The 23,805-nt window shown below is 39.8% G+C and overlaps 1 protein-coding gene and 1 pseudogene across 1 annotated transcript; one reads left to right on the top strand and one right to left on the bottom strand.

The window, feature by feature from the left end:
• Positions 1-2,142: 2,142 nt before the first annotated feature.
• Positions 2,143-23,337, bottom strand: LOC127223495 (dimethylaniline monooxygenase [N-oxide-forming] 3). The gene is made up of 9 exons (XM_051186119.1): positions 23,253-23,337; positions 21,840-21,977; positions 13,540-13,728; positions 12,266-12,428; positions 11,553-11,695; positions 9,200-9,399; positions 6,816-7,171; positions 3,589-3,661; positions 2,143-2,854 (listed from the first exon to the last, which is right to left on the bottom strand). Exons 2-9 carry the CDS (start codon positions 21,969-21,971, stop codon positions 2,479-2,481), a joined length of 1,632 nt encoding a protein of 543 aa, XP_051042076.1. The 5' UTR covers positions 21,972-21,977; positions 23,253-23,337; the 3' UTR covers positions 2,143-2,478.
• On the top strand, positions 13,026-13,407 carry LOC127223496 (40S ribosomal protein S12-like; annotated as a pseudogene).
• Positions 23,338-23,805: the final 468 nt, after the last annotated feature.

A 23,805-nucleotide genomic window follows, 5' to 3' on the forward strand; every position in this document is an offset into this window, starting at 1 on the left:
TACCCATTGAGCCATCTCACTGGTCCATAAATTCTACTCTTTTCAAAACACCTATATATTTACCATCTATCTATCTATCTATCTATCTATCTATCTATCTATCTATCTATCATGAGTGTTTTGCCTGTGTGTATGTATATGTACCACATATATGTGGAGGCCAGAAGAAGGCATTAGATTCCTTGGAACTGGAGTGACAGGCTGTTGTGAGCTACCATGTAGTTTCTGGAAATTGAACCCAGGTCCTCTGCAAGAGCAGTTATTGCTTTTAACTGCTGAGACATGTCTTTTGCACCATGATTCTATTCTTTAAACAACAACGACAAGAACAAAACCAGGGTCTTGCTAATGTAATCTAGGGTGGCCTTGAAGTCACAGTAATCTAGTTCCCACCTCCAAAGTGTTGAGATGAAAGGTATGCAGGAATGCACCACTATCCCTAGATGCCTAATGTGTTCTTGAATTCACTTTGCTAATACTTAATATTTTGTTGAAGAATTTTGCATCTGTGTTGATCAATGATATTGGCCTTTTTTTTTTTTTTTTTTTTTTTTTTTTTTTTGGCAACGGCTTGTTTGGCTTTATTACTAGTGTACCTCTATCCCTGTAAAATGAGTGAGTTTGGAAACATTTCTTTTGATGTTTCTAAAACAGTCAGAGAAAAATTGGCATTGATATCTCAAATGAATTCAGCAGTGAGGCAGGCCATTTGGTCCTGGACTTTCTTTCATCACTGGCTTAAGTTCCATACTTGTTATTTGTGGGTTTTGGTTGTTGTTTTGTTTTGTTTTGTTTTGTCTTTTTTGTCAATTTCTTCACAATTTAGTCATGGAAGGAAGTATGTTTCTGTGGTATTTATCCATTTCTTCCAGATTATCCCATGTGCTGATATGTAATTATTTGTAGCAATCTCTTCAACACATGCCATTACCTTTAATATTTTCTTTTGGTTCTGATCTTATTTTAATATATTATTTCCTTACTATCTCTTTCATCCTGGTTTGTCTAGCTGAATAGCTAGACCTAACCTAATTTATCTTAAAAACAAAACAAAAACCCAAGTCTTTGTTGATTTTTCTGGTTGAGTCTCACTCATTTCTGCTCTGACCATCTTAAGTTTAATCTTTTTCCTAGCTCCATTAGGTGTGACATTGATTCTTGTTGTTTCTGAGTCAGGGTCAAATGTGCAATTCTCCTGACTCAGTCCCCCTCGCCCCCCCACCCCGCCCCGGCTAGATTTATAGGCACGAGTCACCATTCTTAGCTTTAAATTTTTTAATCATATCTTTCCTCTGATCATAGATTTATCATAAGACTGTTATTGCTGTATTTGCATATTTTTTGTTTTGTTTCTTTCAAGATACATTTTTATTTCTTCTGTTATTTGTCAGTGATTTTTGGAGCATTCTGTTGAATTCCTCATCTTTCTGAGTTTTGAAGGCTTTCCCTTGGGAATCTGTGTGTATGAGATGCCCTTCGAATGACAGTCATTTCCTGATCTTCGCTTCATTATTCCCAAATAAAAGTTGTCTCAGATTTTTGTTGCTGTGATGAAAGGACTGAGGCAGGTCACAGTTGAGACACTGGTGTAGGCTGAGTGCCTGTTTGTGTCACACTGTGGTAAACAGAACAGTGGGAGCACACGAGAGGACTAGCTAATGTAACTGCATACCAAGCCAAGATCAGAGAGAAGAAATCAATGGCTTATAAAGACATCAAGGGCCTGCTCCCCGGAATGACTCAAGGATCTCCTGCTGGACTCCACCTCTGGAAGTTTCCATCACCTCTCAGCACTACACCTTGGGGGCCCCCAAGGGAATACTTACCATATTCAAGTCACAGCACTAAGAAATCCCGTGTTTAAAAACACCTTTTGTCGCAACTCAAAGGCATATATTGCTTATTGTTGTGATTATTTATTTGTTCTATATTGGAGAGTTTTTTTCCTTGTTTTACTAATTTCCCTATTAGTGAAATGAGCTAATTTGAGCTAACCTCTAATGTGGGTCAGATTTCTATACTGTGTTTTTAGCTAGGGAGCAAGAGATATTGTCTGGAACATTAGGAATAAAATAAAACTGGAATGTAATAGCTGAGTTCTCCCCCAGCCTCACAAATAATTAGAGAGTCATCCTGAGAAGATCATATTCTGCATGATGGATTTTATTCACTGTTTGTATTTGAAGTACATCTTTCAAGCTTTCTTTAAAAGGGAAAAGGAACCGCTTCCAACTGTTTCAGAAAATGATTCAAGTTTAACAAAGACAGTTCTCATTATGAAGTGTAGTGGAACTTAAAGAGAATAGACTTATGCCCCTGAAGACATGATTCTGAACTGGACTTGTTTATAAGGCCAGAGCAAACACTGTCCTTCTTACTAATTAATATGCCTCCCTATCCTACCAATTGATCTTGAACAGGAAAGGGAGAGGCATGAAATCTTAGTTTTTCAATAGCAAAGTTTCTGCATGGTTATTGTCAGTGACTACCAGAAATTATAGAGGGAATCGCGATCAGATCAACACAAAGAAAGAGAGCAATGAGCAGAATAGGAAGACTAAGGAGCTTGAGCAAACGGAAGTATAAGCAAGACTTCTGAATGCCAACGACGCGTGTCTTCAGAGGCTTCAGTGACCGGTCCCATTGGGTTAGGATGGCATTCCTGGCTCCTGACCATTTCCCTGGGCCTTCCAAGCGGAACTGGTAGGGGCTGCAGGGGCCAAAGAACACTTCCAAGGCCAATCTGGGATCCTTGAGAAACAGATGTAGGATATTGGGCTTTGCTCCAATAAAGGAGGCCAGTTCATCCATGTAAACAACATAATCTGTCTGGATAGTCTCACTGTTGCCAAACCTAAAGATAGAAAGGAGAGACTCATGTGATACCCAGGCTTTGCAGAAGCAAGAAGAAGAAATCAACTTACATCTTCCTATCAGGGACAGTCCTTATTCTTTTGTGTTATATAGGGAAATATTTTATATTTCGTTTGGAAATAAATCCCCTAACACTACAGAGCATTGGAACATTTGTGTCCCTTTCAGCAAATGGGTCATTGTCTCTTGCTCAAGTGAAGTTATTCATTCACAGCCCCTGAGCTAATTAGTGACAGACCAGGGATGGAGCCCAGTTTTTTAGGTTAATTCTCATGTTGTTGAGTCATTTTCATTTAAAACATCTACTTGAAGTATCATCTACCTTGTGGAAGATTTCTGGGCTAAAGAACAGAGTCCTGCTTTGACATGTTTCACCAGTTACTTTGAGTTCATCACTTCTGCATGTATGTGTACTTTCTAGGATGCACTCAGAAGACAGGGATAAAGGGAACAACACATTGAGTATCCTTAGTCTTACTGTCATTCTGTACCTTGCCCTTAGTAGGACCCAAATGCAATGGCAGATGAGAAGTTCTCCAGGAATGATTCTTGGATGGAAGAACATGGTTCATAGTTTTTACCCTGCTAACTTCATAGAGAATCATTCAAGACAAAATCAATTTCAAACACAGAAAAATCCTGATATTTTCTATGCAAATCCTAGATCTATATTATAATAGATCTACAATGTAATCTACAACATAAAACTCTTACCATTTGAGTTTTTTCCCCATTTTCTCATCAATATCATCCATCATGTCTTTTACAGAAGGCAAAATGCAAGTTCCTGAAAAAGAAGGAAGGGCAAAATGTCGGTAGATGAATCCTGCACAGGAGTACCCCAGTGCTTTTCACTTTGAGTGAATTATGAAGCACACATTTTCCGTTTTAAAAGTGTTAATTATTTGTGTGTATTTGCCTATGTATTCATGCCATGGCACAGGTGTGGAGATAACAGAACAATTTGCAGGAGCCACTTCCTCTTCTAAGTTCTAGGAATCAAATCCAACTCATCAGGCTTTTGATGGAAGCACTTTTACCACTGAGGCATTTTCCTGACTCTGCTTTTATTTTGACTTTTTACTGTCTAGCAAAACAAAATCTTGAGCAAATGAATAATTAATTGGCAATTGTTTTCAGACTGATTAATGATTCCTACTCTTTTTTGAACACTTGTCACAATAACAAAAATCTATTATATAAGTATCATTGTATCTTGGTTCTTAAAGATACCAGTTGTTTATTATTTATTGAAGGTTATATTCTAAACTTTCATATTTTAAAAGATATTTCCTACAAATTATAGTCTAGTGCAGGTAAATTGCAATTATTTCTCAGGGCTTTGTGTGTGTGTATGGAGTATGTGTGTGTGCCTTTTTGCACATGTGTGTATGTGTGTGTTGTGTGTAAGATATAGAGATAGAGCCAGAGACACAGAGAGAAGAGAGACATACAGAGATAGAGAAAGACAAAGACAGCATGATCAGTAAGGCCAACCTCAAGTGCCCTTCTTTTCAGCTCTCTACCTTACTTTTTGAGATATGGTCTGCCTTTGGACATGGATCTCACCAATTGGCTACACAAGCTGGCTAACAAGTCACAGGACCCCTCCTGTATCTGTCCACTGTCCCCAGTACAGGGTTATAGGCATGCATACCTGAAATTTTTACATAGGTGTTGGGGTTCTGAACTCAGGTTGCCATGCTTTCACGATAAGTACTTACAGGTAGAGCCGTCTCTCTGGTCTGATTTTTTTCCCCCCAAGACTCAAAGAAAAAAAATTCTCCCTAGGGAATTCAGCCTTTCTTTGCTAGAGAAGGAGATTTCAGCAGATCAAGTAGAGAACTTAATAACATCCTGACCTTTTGGTGTAGAAACAAGAGTTGTTAAATATGGTTGAGGTATGGACTAGCCATGTTCACCCAGGATATGGGGAGTGCCAGGTGACAAGATGCAATCTGAAGCCACCTCAGGATTTTAGGCTCATATAAGTAATTATGTGTCTCTGACACATAGACCAATACATTTTAGGATAATTTCTTTGGCAATTTTGGAATCACTTTTAAATGAGATTAGAAATTATCTCAAAAAATGATTGCTCACCCTTTGCAGTGATTTGTTAACTTTCCATTTTTGCAATCCTTACAGTGCCATCAGAAAGTTTTTGTCAATATGGCCTCATTATAGTTCTTGGACTCTGTCTTGTCCAGGTACAGGTGCAGAGACAGGGAGGTTGGACATGTGTTCAGAAGTCTGCTCACTTCCACCATCAGGTTGTTTGTAGTTGGCCTCTCTGCCCTGCGGTTCTGATTTTTCTTTTCTAGATGCTGGGAACCAAACTAGGGCTTTGTGCTCATCCCTGAACTCAATCCCCAGCCCTTATCTGTTGCTCTAATTCTCCCAAACTAAGTTGTTTGCTCAATAGCCCATTTCTTGTAAATCTAAGCATTTGCCTGCCGCCTGGGGGCAAAACCCCTTCCTGGCGTGACTCGGACCTCCTTCCTCAGGTCACCTCCGCCCATCGCTCCACCCCCAATGGGCGTGGTCAGTGCTACAGAAGGACTACCTCACTACATTTGCCTTTTTCATCAATTTCCTGTCAATTGTCCATTTTGCTTTCCTCTTTCAAGATTATTGTTGCAATTTATTTATTTATTTTCTGTCTGTGTATGTATACATGCCCCTGTACCCTGGTGTGTGTGTGGGTGTGGGTGTGGGTGTATGGGTGTGTGGTGGTAGTCAGAGGACAACTTGTGGATGTCAGCTTTATCCATCTACCATGTGGGTCCCAGAATGGAGCCCAGGTTTTTCAATCCTGGCATCAAGCACCCATGTCACCTGAGCCATCTCCCCAATTCTCCCTTTTGTTTTACTTTTCCCCTTATTTTCTTTCCAAAGAGCCAAAGTTACAACTCTTGTCCTCACAGAGAGCTAGTGGCCTTCCTGTAAGTTCAGTCCTCTTGAGGTGGAATCTGAGGGCTGAGTGGCTGCTGCTACTTTGCTGGAGCCACTGTGTCCCCTGAGGTCACCTCCAGTCTCTTCCTGAGAAGGTAGAGGTGAAGGAGATTCAGAGAGGTCACTGCCGAGTAGGAACACACTGATATGGGTGGCAGCCTGGTGGCACAGGGTGTACAGTGGCATGTAGACCCTCTCTAAGCTTTGACAAGTCAAGGCAGTACTAGAAGAAGTAGCTGTGGCCCACTTTGCTAAACTTAGTCATGGAGAAGTTTTATAACTTAAGGTTCAACTACGCTTTGCTCAATATATTTAGACATCTATTTTGTTTTAATAATAGCTCTACTTATTCTTATGATCTGTGGCTACCCACAGCTATACCCCTTCACATTACTGTGACTCTGATCTCAGCTCTGCTACCAGAGGATGCTGGCTGCCTTCCTTGCCTTACCCTAATCAAGTCTATTGTTTCCTTTTCCTTTTGAAAATATGAGTAATATGTACTTTTGTATCTTAGAGATTAAACCTCCCTCACATCTTGTACTTCCTGCCTCTAATCAACCACTGCTTGTCCTTAATTAACACACTGCAGAGAGGAAAACAGTCAGAAGACCTGCTGCCTTTCCAGTGTGTGTGCTCTCCCTGGCTGTAGATATCTGAGGCTGGCTGGAGATTAGCCTGGAACTAACTTTCCCTATAACCCTGTCAAGTAATCCAATTTAATAACATTAGGACCAAGAACTCTTGGAGTTCTTGTCTACTGAATGATCTCAAGTAATTGTCAGCTGCCAAGAATCATAAGTAACAAAAATCTCCTAATAACATCATACTATTGCATATGATAACCTAGCAACATGTATTTCAAATTGTTTATAGAGTACACCATCAGTGGAAATAGAGTTACAGATTCTTTTAATTATGCTTATTGCTTGGATTTTATAATATACTCTCATTAGCATCCATTGAAGGATTTTTGGCCAACTTACCCTTTATTACTTGTGCAGCCCAGCGTGCCTGAAGGTCAGTTGTGGGGATGGCAGCACCTAGGGACTGGACAAGGCCAATCACTGCCATGGTTGGTTTCTCCAGTTGAGGAGGGAAGATGCCTTTGTACAAGGTGACTTCATTATTTCTGCTTTTGATGATGGAGTCATCCAGGAAGGGGTAGGCATAACTGTAGCCTGTTGCGAAGATGACACAGTCAATGGCCTCAAACACAGTCCCATCTTCAAATACAGCAGATGTCTCTGTGAACTCCTTCACATTAGGCTTGATGGACACAGTACCACACAGGATGCGGGCTGGGAGCTCGTCATTGAACACGGGCTCTTTCCTGAGGGTTCTGTATGGATGGAAGAGACTGGTCATTGGAAAAATAACATGTCCTGCTAGTCTCTGTGAGGAAGGGAGAAAACCATCAAAGAGTTTTCCCTAAGCTGTAGAATGTCACTAATGCACGAGGAGAATAAAAGTGGTATGAGGCCATGTAGGAGGTGAGAGGAGTACTAGCAAAGCCTAGGTGAAGAAAAGTTCTAAAGTAAGGTCCCTGGTATCTGAAGCCTTCCACGGCTTCCTATTTTCCGTGACATTAAGAAGGTTCAGTCCTCTTAAATTCCCCATGGCTCACTCTTCTCTTCTGGAATGACAACGGCATCAATCAGATGTCACAGAGAGATCTGTGTAACACGAGGAATTCTGTAGTCCGTAGCACAGATGAAGCACTAACAGTCTTAACTTCTATTTCCATTTTTCAAACTGGCCACGGTAAGAGAGACTTAGGGTAAAAGGAAAACATGAGAAGGCTACACCTGGGTTTTCATAATGTGGTGAAATGCTCAGGTCAAAGGAGGTGCTCCTGGGAACTTAGATAAGGTAAAGAGAAGGAAGGGCAGTTTGAAGCACTGGTCCCTGGGGAGCTAAAAAAGAGACCCTTAGTTTTGATGAGTAAAATCTCTGTGCATACATATTATTCTGAAGTTGACAATGAACTTGAATGGCACGGAACGGAAAGGCTTTGTTATGTATGGCCAAGACAGGAGAAGAAACTGGCTAGGAAAGTGCTAGACTCAACTGCACTTCTTATCTGCCACTTGCATTAAACTCATTGCCATCAGCCACTAAGCACCTCAGCCTCATTGAGACAACATTTGCCAAGGCTGTCAGAATAAATCTGATGGACCTAGTGGCCCATGCTCAATTATTTTCCTGAACTTATTAGTAACTCTTGACTTAGTTGATTGTGTCATCCCTCCTGAAACAGTCTTCAAAGATCATCATATTTCCTTATTTCCTTTCCTAACATGACTACTGTCTCTCAGAGTTCCTTGTTGCTGTTTCTTCCCCACCTGGTTGCAGAACTCAGCCCTCAGTCTTCATGCCTTCTGCATCTACATTCACCCTTCAAGAAAAGTCATAAAATTTAACTTAGAGTTTGAATCTAATTCAAGAGCCCCATTGAAAACTATCTTTAAGGCATTTTCCACCCCCCCCCCACACACTGTATTCTCCATAAAACACTTAGTCATACAGCTTTCTACCAAGCATGTTTATGGCTACTAAAGGCGTATGCTATTAGGACAGGAATCTGCCTAATGTATCCTGATGTATCCACAAACACTTAACTTGAGACCCAACACAGTAAAAACTTCATTTCTATTTGTTGAATTAATGAATTTGTAAGACGTTTGAGATTTGTATTGAAAATTGAAGTTATTTCTTATGTAGTGGGCTTGAGGGAGTTGTAGAAAAAAATTAAGGAGGAAATGGGAATGCTAGACTCATGTAGAACTGGTTCAGTGACATCATTCTTTGAAGGGGTTGAGAAAAGAGTATAACAGAGGAAAGTTATTTTGTTAGCCTCCACTTTGTCATTAAGTGTGAGGTCACAGAGTAAGTGGATAAAGAATAAAGGCCCTGGAATCAATAAGTGTGGGTTTATACTGAAGGTTGCTTCTACTTCCTGGATATGGGAGTTTGATAACATTAATTCTATTGTATTTCAGTTTTGTTCTCTGAGAAGCAGAACAAACAGAGCCCTCTTCATAGTTGTGAGGGTACGTGTCTTAATATATGCCAGAGCCCCAAAGAGAATAGGTGAGACTCTGGTAATACACGAAGTGCTTAAAACATTTTTATTCCTGTTACTATGGGAACTAATTGCTTCGGCATTACCTAACTTTCTAGAAGTACAAATCTGGTAAGAAGGATGTGTGGAAATAGTACCCAATATTTGCAGTCCTTTATCCTTTGATACCTGAGATATGATTACTTCATGAATACTTTTTGATTGTTTTGAGGTTACAACACACATCAAGGGCTGTTGACACTGAAATAAATGTTGGCTGGCACATCATGCTTTAGTCCACATTACCCATTTAAAGGGATCAAGCCATAGTTTTCGTGCTTGAATCTTGCATTCATCTGCCTCATGTACCACCAATCAGAGATGGCTGTGGGTAAGTTGTTCTTGAGGAAAGTTTGAAATCGAGTGATCACCATCATGTCCCAGGGGTAGCCATCATTCCAGACCCGGCTCATCACCCAAGATCCACTTCTGGAGCTGATGACGACCTTCAAAACACAAATGCTAAATGTCATAAGTGTAGTACATATTGTAAGATTCCTTCTACATCTCCCTATAGAGATGGGCATGTCACTCTTTTTCTTGGGTTTTTGTTTGCTTGTTTTGTTGTTGTTTTCTTTTGCCAGGAGGAAGTAGGAATCCCTCAGCTGTCAGTCCTCCTAAAGAGTTGTGTTGACTAAAGAAATGGGTTTCACTCAGGTCTTATTTCCTCTCTGGGTTTTCAGAATTCACTGATTGGCCCATGTTGGCTCCGACCCTTATTTCAGTTTGGTTCACAGACCCATCAAAGCTTGAGCATAAGGCGAAATGAAGCTAGCTGTCCTTCCTGGGAGACACTGACTCCAAGAGCACTTTCGGTCAAGCTTCCTCAGCTCTTTTCTACTTCTAAAATTCTGCTATCCTGTCACTGCTGACAGGAACCAACTTATTTCAATCATGTCTTCCTTGGCACAGGAGACCATCAATGTGAATTCCAGTCATATTTCTCTCAGTGCTTAAACAACTACTGACATCTACAAAGAAGCAACCCTTGTCCCCAAAATAGACACTGGCATAAAATAAGGCAAGCAATTTGTGATCAGGACACCACAGGCATAAATCGTGGCCCTTCGACCTCTAAATGGTGTGACACAGGGAAGACTACTTTAGCTTCATTAGTCTTGTTTCACTTCTTCTAAACCAGAAAGAAATAGCATCTAACACTTCAGAGTTGCATGAGGGTCAATTCAGCACAACAACCTGTGCCATATGGCTCATAGTACTTCATATATCATGTGATTAGGAAGTGCCCTGTCCTTCCTCTTCTGTTAGTTTCTAATACAGTTCAGTACCATCTCCTCTGTGGTGCCTCAGATTCTACAGTCTTTTAGACATTTAGTGACAGAATCATCTTTTTACCCTTCATTCCAGCCCTAACTCTTATACTGTTGTCATGCATTCTGATTAGCTATTAAGACTGTGTGTGGGGTGGGGGCTAGATTTTTATGAACTTTTGAGAAGGAAGGTCAAGTGGTTAATTTCTTTCCATGTCCCCAGTGTCTTTCCATGCCCCCAGTGTGTGGTACAGAGGCATAGGAATAGGAATAGATTTTTTTTAATGCCATTTGTCCTGACATGATCTTCATATATCTTGACTGTACTATCATGAAGTAAAACTAGAAATATGCTGGGGATGTGCAGGGGCCCTATCAGAGACCTATATTGGGGGTATATGACATCAGGCAAAACATCAGGAAATAAGATTCCTGCCTTTGAGCTTCTGGAAAAAAACTACCAAGTGAGAAGATGACATCTGTTAAAAGTCACATTTTAAAAGGCTCTTCATCATTCTCTGTCTATCTTTCTTTCAATTTTCATTTGCATCCTTCTTTTCCAAACCCACTGAGATGCAGCCAAGAGGCCTTTCATCAGTTTTTGAGATACCAAGTTTCTTATTTCAAGGCCTTCTGCCTGGAGACATTTTCTGATGCAATGCCTTTCTCAACTTCTGGTTCTCTGCTTGCATGTTGTCATCTCCAGGGGTCTTTCCCTCCATGTGTGAAGTAGGTCACCCTTATTCATCAAACAATGTGCTTTGCTTTCTTTGCTAGCATTTTCCACAATGATAATGTACACATTTACTTAATTATTATAGTGGAGTTCAAGAGTGACGGTTATGTTTGTTTTATTCGACATTCTTTTTCCAATACTTATGCCAGTGCCTGGAACAAGAAATAACTACAGAATGAATGCATGCATGGATGAGTGAATATGCAGCTCTCTGTCAACATTAACTGAATCAGGTTTTAACTCTGTAACAATCTCATTTCTACACTGGTTCAGTTTTTATATGTTTTATTGATGAGGAGACCAGAAATCCAGAAGTATTGAACAACTTATCTAAAAGTTTCAGTCATAGCTTTGAGTCGACTCTAATTATAGAGGGATTGATCAAATCCACAGGAGGTACCAAATGTCTCAAGAAGCTTCTTGGGTGGGAAACATCACTAGTGACACTTATATAGCTGTTTCAAATCCCACATGTTTCCTAGGAAGCTGAGGTATATGAAATATCACTTGGTTTTCTCATGCCATCCCATTCCATGGCAGTTTTCCAAGGATAATGACAAAGATTGTCTGTGGTGTGCGTGGGATATGGTACCTGTTGAGCTATGTGGCTGAGTTCTGCAGCAATGTCACAGCCTGAGTTCCCCAAGCCAATCACCAGGATTCGTTTTCCCTTCCACATCTCTGGCTCTTTATAGTCCCTGCTGTGGAAGCATTTGCCTTTAAAACGGTCCAGTCCTGAGTGAAAAGGGAGAAACGTATGAACCAATTTGATTCCTATTAAAATAAAACAACTTTAGTGGTCACATAGTAAGAAAATTTAATAATCCTAATATATTACATGCAACAGAAATACATTTTAATAGTCCTGTTTGTAGTTTAGTTAAAAAGAACATTGCTGCAGTTTGGGGATGACTTAAGTGTATCCCCAAACATGTGCTGCCAGCTTGGTCCCCAGTGTAGTAGTGACAACTGGGAAGTAAGCTGGTCATTGAGGACTTCACCCTTGGAAAGGATGGTGGAACAAGTTTAGCTACATGACAGTAGTAACTTTTTGTTCTAACAAGAGCAAGCCTGGCCGTTTAATCTCCCTAGCTGCACTTCTCACTTCCTAATCCTTAGCTGCAGGGGGTGGGGCTTGTTGCTAGCACCATGCTGCTTACACTTGCCAGTGCCTGTAGTTATGAGCCAAATCTCTTTCTTGTGCAATGTCCCATTACTTATGTTAGAAAGCACACTAAAATAGACATCACTAATATGTTTTTTTCTTGACAGATATGTAGACAACTTCCTCCACTTCAGCCTTACCTGGAAAGGAGTCTTTGGGTAGATGGGGATATACATGATGCCCAGAACAAATCATTACAGCATCAAAGACAGCTGTTTCTTTTTTACCATTCTTTTCAGTGGTAACTTCCCATTTGCCAGTAACTGAGAAATCGGGACATTTATTTATACTGGTTACAAATGTCTAAGGAATGCAGAGAGAAAGCCTTCTTTAATATGCTAATAGTATATTGGTCTTAATAAAATCATTTAATTAGTAAGGTACATCCTAAGGAATTCAAAAGTCCCTTAGAAGAAGTGGAAACATTAGATTGTATATGTATGTGTCAATATTGTGTGTGTGTTCTTCTTTGCCTTGTTTCTAAAAAAAAAAATTAATTGTTTATTGCATACAAAGTATGGCATTATATGCCTTGCACAAAAGGTCTAACTAATACCCAGTTCTAAATTGTTTTTGTTTTTCCATTTATTTCTTTTTGTCACATGGCTTATTTGAAAAGGGAGTTTAAAACCTATTGATATCTTGCATTTATTTATTTTTTTGTCACTGATTTTCAGTTGTTGCCATTTTGATGTAAGAAGTGTATATAATAATGTTTTGCATATTTCTGACAGATTCATGAGGAAAATAGTGCTCACAAATCTACAATTAGGGAAACCAAACTGTTAAAAATATTGGTTAAAGAAAGAGATCCTGGCTTTTCCCCTTGCCGCTGCCGGGTTGAGCGGAGGCAGAGGCTCCGGTGTGTACAGGACTCGGCCTCACCCGTAAACCATTGCCATGGCTGAGGAAGGCATGGCTGCTGGAGGTGTAATGGACATCAATACTGCACTTCAAGAGGTACTGAAGACCGCTCTCATCCACGATGGGCTAGCACGTGCCATATGCGAAGCTGCCAAAGCCTTAGACCAGCGCCAAGCCCATCTCTGTGTGCTTGATCCAATTGTGATTAGCCCATGTATGTCAAGTTTGTGATGAACACCAGATCAACCTAATTAAGGTTGATGACAAGATACTAGGGGACTGGGTAGGCCTCTGTAAAAGAGATCGAGAGGGGAAGCCACAGAAAGTGATTGGCTGCAGTTGTGTAGTGGTTAAGGACTATGGCAAAGAATCTCAGGCCAAGGATATTATCGAAGAGTACTTCAAGTGCAAGAAATGAATAAATAAAATTTTGGGCTCATTAAAAAAGAAAAGAAAGAGATCCTGGGTTGGGGGTGGGGTTTGGGAATTGAGCAACAGCCATGGAGTTCTCATTGCTATGACTGACACTGCTTTGCTGACAGCATCTTACCTCAAATCGTATGTATTTTACAAGGTTTTTTTCTTTGGCAAATGAAGTGATGTATTCTTGGAGCTTGCTGTTATGCATAAAGTTGGGAAAATCATCAGGAAAGGGGAAGTCTGGAAAACACATCATTTCTTTGGAAGAGTTGGTGAAGACTGAGCGGTAAATACTAGCCCTGCCCTCTTCTATATGGTCCTGGGAATAAAATTTTCAGATAGAAGAAAATTGGTAAATGAATATACAGTTCCTGTCCATGTACAGTTCCAAGTCATTATAGTAAGTTGAGTTGGCCTTTACTCACCAGTGAATCTGATAAGATGACAAATATTAACTTCCCCTAAACAATTGATGTTTACCAAGGTGATAATGAATGAGTAGCACATAAATAATGTATTTTCTTTTCTAAGGTAAATAACTTCTTTGTTTTCTTTTAGAAGTATGCAATTAGAACTCTTATTTCTATAGCACATGGTTATGGATGTTCATAGTTCAGCTCCACAGGATTTCATTGTGTCGCCAACTCATGAGCATGAGCATCTAGTAGTCAGTTTGACTTCTAAAAACAGGGGTAGGTGTCACTGTCTATGAGATTTGTAAACATGAGTATTTTAGATCATAATCTTTCAAAATTAAATGTAAAATTTCTACTGCTTATTTTAAACCATGCACATTGAATTCATGGGAATTGCCTGTCCACTGAACATTTATGTATGTAACAGTTTTAACTTTTAGAAATACAGAAATGTTTGAATTGGCAATATTTTTAATTTAATTAATTTTTTACATCCTGGCCACAGTCCTCCACCCATACCCCCTCATTCCCACTCAATCTGCTCCTCTTCTGTTTCTGTTCAGAAAGGAGCAGGCTTCCCATGGGTGTCAGCAAAGCATGGCAGATCGAGTTTTAGTAAGACTAAGTACCTCCCCTTTTACTAAAGCTGGGAAAGGTAATCCACTATGAGGATAGGTTCCCCAAAGTTAGCCAAAACATTAGGGATAACTCCTGTTTACATTGTTAGGAGTCCCACAAGTAAACCAAGGTAGTCAACAGTCACATAATTTAAAGGGCTTAGATAGCTCCCTTACAGATTCTCTGAGCTCCTATGAGCCAGGTTAGTTGTTTCTGTGAGTTTTCTCATGCTGTCTTTGATCCTTTTGGTTCCTACAGTCCTTCCTCCCTCTCTGTAGCAGGATTTTCCATATTAATGGGGCAGTTACAGGACTGTGCTAAGAATTGTAGAGGAGGTACTAAGTGATGATGAAAGAAGAAGGGAGCATTAAAGAAAAAAGGCTTAGCAAAGAGCAGATCAGGATGTTGTGGTCTGGTTCTCATCTATAGCCATACACTGGTATACATACATACATACATACATACACACACACACACACACACACACACACACACACACTCATACCCTCACACCACCACCACCACCAACCAAACACCCCTAAACCAACCAACCAACCAACCAACCAACCAACCAACCAACCAACCATAACCAACCAAACCAACAAGCAAAATCTCAACTCCCAGAGATTTTTTTTCAGTTGGTCTGGAGCTTCAAATGTCTTTCCAGTAACAGTATAGAATAAAACTGGTAGAGAGTAATAACCAACAAAGTAGTTTTTATCCACAATCATATTTTACGATATGTTCTTTGTAACTGGTGTCTCAATATATATGTGATTGTAGGAATTAAGAACTTGGCTAAGAATTTACTCCTCCCCCCCCCCCTGCTGCCCTCAGAGCAGGCAGCTGTAACTGCAGGAAAACAAAAACATGTTTTCTAAGGCAAAGATGTTCCTTTGTTTTCCGAAACCTTGGATCGGGCCCCTGTAAATGCCCTAACTGGTCCTTGGAACCTACAATGACTAACTGCCCCTCTTCGCTTCCTCCTCTTTCATCTGGTGCCAGGGTATAAAAGCCAGCCCCTGGAGTAAAATAGAGGGAAAAGAGCCTTCTTAACATCAAGCAAGAGTTCCGTGTTGTTAATCCTGATACCCTGCTCAGATTCTCGGTCCCCAGATGTGCAGGCACGGCATGTGAGGTGAATTTTAAGGACACTAAATACAAAACACATGTGCTTGTTTATGGGTAGGGTGCACCTGTGTTTCCATTTGTTCCCCATTGTGTGTGCCTGTGTGTGTGTGTGTGTGTGTGTGTGTGTGTGTGTGTGTGTGTGTGTAGGTCAACTTCAGGTGTGTGTTCCTTAAGAGCCATCCACTCACTGATAAGGCTAGGCTGGCTAGTAAGAAGGCTCCAGGAACCCTGCCTCCTCCAAGTGTTGGGATTACAAACACAGCTTCTGAGGCTTGAACTCAGATGCTCATACTCTGAAAGCAAGCACTTTACTGACTGAGCCATACCTTCAGACCAAGGCATTACTTTAAAAGAAAAAAAAAAAAAAAAAACACTGTAAATACCACGATAAACTTGGGAGGGAGGGAGAGGGAACTGGGATCGATATGTAAAATATGAAAAATTTTATATATATATATATACATATATATATATACACACATACACATACACACACACACACACACACACACACATATATATATATATATGAGCTGAAAATTTACTTGGGTCTCTGAAACCACCAAGGTATGTTGTGCATGCTCTGTAGATCTAGATGAAATATTTGTCTTTCTCAGTAGCTCCTTAAACAATAAATCAGTAAGCTGTCTGGATTTGACCTTCAGTTTTGTGATGAAAGATTCAAGATCTCTATGGATGGCTGTGAGCTTGTAGAGAAACATGTAGACTACTAGAAAGTTCTCATTAGTTGTCATGTAACTCAAAGCTGATGGGTGCCCAGATTAGGACATTTTAGTAAACACTGGAATATTACATCATGGCAATCACTATCACTAGCATGACTGAAATTTATTTACTGTCAAGGGACATATTGACTGTTGTGTTTGTTTCAAAAAGGAATGTGACCTTGAAATGGGACCTGAGTCTCTGTTTTTCATGTGACTCATGCACTTGAATAGTCTGTATGAGATTTTTGGGGAGGTGAAGAGATTTGTAGCTTCTAGTGAGTTTAGAAAGCTTGATAGAAATGATATTGCAAGGAAAGAAGAAAAATAAGGAATCAATTAATTCACAAAGAGACTCTCAACCTGAAAATACTGAATTTGAAGTATTTTGAGCACCAACATGGAGGCACAAGTAGAAAAATCCAGCTGTGGGTGGGACACCCACGCTCCTATCTCCAGGGCTTGGAAAACATTGTAGAAGAAAGAGTAGAAAGAACATAAGAGCCAGAGGATGGAGAAGGATGTTGTGAAGACATGTCCTCTGTACACAAAATGGCTCTTGCACACATGAACTCATCACAGCAGGTGTGGTTGCCTGCACGGGATGTACATAAAATCAAGCTAGTTAAAATTCAAACATGGATTAGGGATGGGGCTTCTGTGGTTTCCACTCCAAGGTGAGGAACTATTGACAGCTAATGACTGCTGGAGGGAGAAAGAATTCCTTCCTTCCTTCCTTCCTTCCTTCCTTCCTTCCTTCCTTCCTTCCATCTTTCCTTCTTTCCTTCCTTCCTTCCTTCCCTTTCTTTTTTGTTTTCAATACATCCAGACCTCAGTTTCCCCTCTGTCTACTCCTTGTAGTACTCCCCCTCTCCACTGTCCCTTTCTCTCAGATTCACTCCTACTCTGTTTCCTTTAGAAAAGATTGGGCCTTCCAGGGATATCAGTTGAACATGGCTAATAAGATATAATAAGTCTAGACACAAATCATTAAATTGAGGCTGGGCGAAGCAACCCAGTAAGAGAAAAAAGGTTCCAAGAGGAGATGAAAGGGCAGGAGATACCCCCATTCCTACTATTAGGAGCTCCACAGAAATATCAAGCTAAGAACCATAACATATATGCATAGGGCGTAGTGCAGACCCATGCAGGCTAGAATTACTTTTCTTGTGGGATTTTGCTACTGGTGGATTATCCAAGCCCCAGTGGATGATCCACATCCACGAGAGAGGGCAATATGTCTAGGGAAGGGAAAGGGGAATTGGAGTGAGGAATTGGGGGTGGATACAGGATGCATATGATCAAGATATACTGAATATATGCATGAAATTTTCAAATCATAAAATAGTTGTGTGTAGAAAAAGAGGCCATATTAAACTTCTTGTAAATTGATACAATTTACTGATTAATTGTTGGGGGAGGCCTTCAAGGAAACAGAAATTTTAGCTAAAACTGTGGCCTGGTCAGAGTAGCTCACTAACTCTTTGGATAAGCAACGAGGGGGAAATACATCACTCTGGCTTTGAATAAGAACCCAATGGACACAGAGTGTGTCACACGAAATAGTTACAGACTTTCAATGTCTCTGCACCTACATTTTCTCACACTTGAGTAGTGTTTAGAGTCCTATGAAAGGTGAACAAATGTTGAGAGAGTGTAAAATGCTGACTTTTGAAGCTAAAGGCAACAAAAAATACAAAATTAATGTAATTTTATTACTATTTCCTCAAGTGAGCACCAGTCCATGGCTGTGGACTCCTCATGAGTTGAGTGACACCTGTTCCTCACCTTGTTTGTGACCTTAATCTGTCTCATGTTATCTGAAGAGTTAGAAAGTTTGGGTAGCCAATTACATTAATTTCTTATGGCTCCTGTGCCACAATGAGATCATCTAAAATAATATGAACTTGTCTTTCCAGCAATGGAACCCTCAATGAGCTGTTAGCAGGGAGCATCACCCACAAGGCTGAGAAAACCTACTCTCTGCCTCTTTCAGTGAGCATCAGCATCTCTCAGCTTTCAGTGTCAAGTGCATCTGCCTTTATTGACTTGTCTCTCCTATATTCATTTTCAAGATAATAATAAAAATGCAGCATGTTTTCTTCTTCAATCTCTGTTTTCTCCCTTTGTTTCCTGAATGGGATGGTTTATGTTACAGCATTTCTAGACAGCCCAGGTAAACCAGGAAAATTTCTCCATATCCAGATTTTAACTTTGTCTTGGCCTCAAACGTTTGTCCTATAATCTGTAGGGGAGTGAGTTAATGAGTGCATACATACATATCTGCTGACAGTGACAAAGCATCAAAAGTACTTCAAAAGCACTGCCCTTTGCAGCTGTGTCATTAGTTTTGGGTTTTGTAAGAACAAATTCCACACTAGAATCTTCTAAATTGCTTTTTTACCCGCTCCCCTCCCCTGCCCTATTCTCTCCTTTCCTCTTCTCTCCTGTTTCTCCTCTCACCTGTCCTCTCCTCCCCTTTTCTTGACCCCATGTATTTTAGGCTGACCTGAAACTTGATGTGTATCTGAGAATGGTTTTGAAATCCCACATCCTCTTGCTTCCACCTCCTGAGTGCTGAGACTAGAGGTGTGAGCCAGTTTTGTGGTGTGAGTCACTATGTTCAGTTTTGTGGTATGAGCCACTATGCCTGGTTTTGTGGTGCTAGGAATTCATCCTAAGGCTTCTGAATGCACTCTGTATTGTATTAATTTGTAAATGCCACCAAGTGACCCACATTCCCAGCTTCTCATTTTGAAATTATTGTTGCTATTATTTAGTATGAATTTTTGCTTTCATCATTAGTAAATGGCAAGCTTACATAAATACAAAAGAAGTGTTTTAAAATAAACTTTTTTACAAGCATGTAACATTACACAGACTAAGTAGGTTATATTAAGCAATGGATATCACAGCAATTAATGGGAAAAAAGAAAGCAAAGAGGGGACAATGAGAGGGCTTGGATGGAATAAAGGGAGGGGGGAATTGTAAAAAGGGAGGGGGAAGTTATATAATTATATTATAATTTCAAAAACAAAATAAAGTAAAACAAACAAACAAAACAGCTGCCAAGACTTGTTAATGCATACACAACATAGAAAAAGTATTTTGTATCAGTAATGCAATATGTGTTGGAGGAAACACGAATGGAGTGATTTTTTGTGTGTTGTTTGTTATCAGCTTAAAGTAGATGGAATAAATTTTTGTATATGTTAATACATCAAAAGTGTTTTGTGTTCTAAAAGTAACCATTTTAATTGTATATAGTCCTTGTAAATGGGTGGCATTGTCCTGCAAAAAGGCAATTTGTCAGGGGTGTGTATCTCCATAGAGCATGGTGCCCTCCCAGGCCCCCAACATAGCTGCTTTAATTTCACTACCTATGGACTATCATAGAAATCATATACATGTAGGCATTGCATAATGATTAAACCAGAGCATTTAGAAATCATATCTTTTAAAACATTAAAAATATGCTGACTAATACAGAATAATTGTGCCTGTTTTGAGACCCAATATGATGTTTCAATGCATAGGTACAATACCTATTGATCAGATTAAGGAATGGGTTTTCTATATCTTGTCATTATGTTGTGTTTGGAGTGCTTGGATGACTCTCTTTTAGTTATTCAAAACTACATAATTGGTTGCCATAAACTATAATATAGAGCATATTACTTCAACCTACTTGTGTTTGGGTGCCTGCTATTTAAACTCCCAGTGTCTTTCCCATCTCTCACCTTTCCCAGGATTTGGCAATCACTTCTACACATTCAGTTACCCAAGGACATTTTTTTTTTTAACACAATGACTTCTGTTTTCATCTGTTTCACTGAAAATAATGGGATATTATTCTTTTTTTTAAGGTCAAGCACTATTCTATTCAGATAATGTGTCACACTTCATCCATTCACCTACTGTGTCTTGTGCTGCTGTTTGCATTCATATCATTTTTTTTTTTTTGCCTGTATTAATGTCTTAAAGTGCTTCCCCTGCTTTCTTCTAATACTTTTACAGTCAGGTCTTTAATCTATTTTTGCTTTATTTTTATGTGTTTGCAAAATATAGGAGTCAAGTTTTAATCTTCTATTTGTTAATATCCTGTCTTTCCAGTACCATTTATCAAAGAAGTTATTTTTTTCCTAGTAAGATTAAAGAAAATCATAAAAGGAATCTCATTCACAATTGGTATGAAATTACAAAGGAGCTGGTTGGTCCTAGTGATATACATTTCAAATTTCAGCATTTGGGAGGCAGAGGCAGGCAGAGTTCTGTGAGTTTGAGACCAGCCTGATCTACATAGCCAGGGCCAGGGCTGTGTAGGGAGACCCTGTTTCAAACAAACAAACAAACAAACAAACACACACACACACAGAACAATTATAACAAAAACAAAATATCAACCCCCCAAAAAAAGAACAGAAAAAGAAAAACTACAAAGGAGTAAGTTTAAGCAAGAAGTGAAAGACTTTTCAACCAAATTGTAAAACCCTGATGAACGAAATTAAGGAAGACCTTACCAAGTGGAGATAACTCTGATGTTCACAGATGGGAAGAACTGATGATGCTATGTTTATACTACCCTAGTTATTTACGGATTCAATGCAGATTATTATTCAATCTATCAACATACCAATGCCATTTTTCACAAAACTAGTGAAAAATGTCCTGAAATTCCTCTGGAAACACCGAAGACTCTAAATAGACACAGTAGACTTGATCCAAACCAAACCAAAGCAGTACTAAAGAAGCAAACAAAAAACCAAACCTGGGAGTAATCACATTACCAGACTCCAAAATATACTACAAAGCTACAGAAACCAATACGGTAAAGTAGTGGCATAAAAGCAGACACATATTTCAGAGCCTAGAAATAACCTCATACACTTGTATGTATGTATGTTTGTAAGTATGTATGTATGTATGTATGTATGTATTTTTGTGTGACAAATGTACACATGTTGAAGAGCATGCTGGGGCTAGAAGTTGACAAAGGAAATCTTCTTCAATTATGTTCTACCTTCTTTTTTGAGGTATGGTGTCCTACTGAACATAAGCTCACAGATTTGGCTAGACTGGCTGTCCAGTCTCCATAGGTATCAGCATGGCTTTGCCTTACTACGTAGGACCATAGGTGTGCACCCCTGCACCTGACATTGATGTGTTTTCTGGGGATCCAAACTCAGACCCTCATGCTGTGGAGGCTAAGTACTTTATCACGGAGCTATCTCCAGACCTACCTGGTGGCTTTTAAACAAAGAAGTCATGTATCTGTATTATATAAAATCACCTAGTATTTGACTATGGATGTTTAGTCTTCAAGAGACTCTTACTTGTGATCTACCAGATGTGAATTCTACACATTAACAAACTTTCTAAGACAACTGGCTTTCTGCTATGTTGCAAGGGGTTTATTTCTGATCAGCTTCCACTGTTGCATTTTGTGGGATACAAACCCACTAGGAATCACAACTGGCACCTAGCTAGTCCTGAAGCCTCCTCCCTCAATTCCCCGCCTGTTTCACAGGTCCCCACTCACTGAGAATTTCCACAGACCCCCAACATCATTGCTCCTCTCAAAGCAGGTGGGCTCCAGCCCCTCCTCCAGACAGCTCCTGATGGAGGCCAGGCCACTGATGCCAGCTCCAAGGATGGCCACTCTCTTCTTCATGGGTGCCTGTGAACAGTTGCAGAGATCATTTCCACTGGCATTTCTGAGGCCCTGTTTTGGTGTTTACTTTTGGTTTAGTGAGAAATTTTGCCTCAGCAAGCATGAAAATATTCCCAAAGTACTCCAGAACTCTGATCCTTGGCAAAAAAAAAAAAAAAAAAAAAACAGAACAAAGTCACTGGGAACTTTGAGATAAGTGATCTGGATTGTTAACACTACCTTTGGTAACCACACTTTTTAAAAGTTTACTTATTTTGTGTGTGTGTGTGCGCAGCAGGGTGACATGTCCATTCATGAAGGCAAAAATATATTAAGCATTTTGTTTCAGTCAGCTCCCCAATTTCGGAGATTCACAACTGAGCTACACAAACATTCACCCACACCACACATTCACAGCTATGTCACAGACACACACAACTCCACACAAATGTTTATATGTGAATACACTAAAACAAGATCTATGTTTAGGTGTATGATGGCCTCTCTGCATGAGAGGGTTGGCTTCATGACCATCTGCAGATGCTCAGGTTCCTTGTATAAATGGCTTGGGACTTCAGTCTAATCTATGGAGTCCTCCTGCACCCTTCAATTCATCTCTAGATTACTTGTAATTTATATTACCAATTCATTGGAAATACTTGTTTTGCCATATCTCTTAAGAAGTAGTATCAAGGGGAGGAGATTCCAGTGCATATTCAATAAAGATACAACTATCACAGGCCTAACTACATCATTGATTCATGGGTACTCGAATCTTCATATATGAAACACACACATACAAACATATACTCATACACATATATACTTGCAATACATACATGCATACACACATATACATACAACAAACACACAAGTATGCCTATGTCTATTTAACTTGAAACAAGTCAGGGAACATCTATATCTCAATATGTCAGATAGTCCTTTTCCTTCCTTAACAAAAATCAAGTCAGTACCTTAAAATAACATTTTCCCATAATTATCCATTCTCAACTCCATTCTCTTCCAAGAAAATTATGCTTCCTAGTCTTTTCCTATCCTTAGCTTCTACCCCTATTTCTCTATTTTTCTTTTTAGGTAAAATTTCATAGCTCTGCAAACAAAATACTTAGATGGTGAGAATCATGTTCTAGGATACCTAGGAAAAAATAAAAATCAGACAACTTCCTGAATGACATGCCAAGTTCATTCTAGCCATAGTGAATGCAGACCCACCCATTTCCATTCACCTGTGGGACCCACCCCCCTTGTCCCCAACCCTTTGCAATAGCTTTCTTTTTCTACCTTTTCCTTGTCTTCCTTTCTTCTGAGTGTTTAAGCCCTGAGTCTCCTGGGGAGTCTGAAAGAGAAAATGCTGTGTACCTGATGGTAAGCTGGGGTGGGGGTTGGGGTAGGGGGCAGTGTTATTGGAATAGGGAGGAGTTTCTCTTAAAGGGATAATCCTTGGTCTTGCAGCAAGCGAGCACACATCCCAGCTCCTGTGATGGCTCTGGGGCCACCTTTCTGGTTACTCAGACTTGCTTTTCTGTTAGCAGCAGTTAGCAACCTCCAGTTTCAACCATAGGTCCTTTCTTGGGAGGTGGCAGTTTCTCCAAGTCACTATGCTTCTCTACTCCATTTCCTTATGGGTAATCCCAAAGTTTACCTTATTTTCCTTATTTATTGGTTTTTTGAGGTAGCCCATGGTGAACTTCCAAACTCTACAGAACATTAATAACAATTAGAGATAGACTAGCAGCAAAGATAGCTTTTCTATGCTATGAAAAGAAAAATCCTTGGCTTGCTAATCACAGAAAAATCAAGTAGGTCAGACCTGGTCATGGGCTTTAGAAAAATC

This window comes from Phodopus roborovskii, unplaced genomic scaffold (assembly GCF_943737965.1).
Source record: "Phodopus roborovskii unplaced genomic scaffold, PHOROB, whole genome shotgun sequence".
NCBI lineage: Eukaryota > Metazoa > Chordata > Mammalia > Rodentia > Cricetidae > Phodopus > Phodopus roborovskii.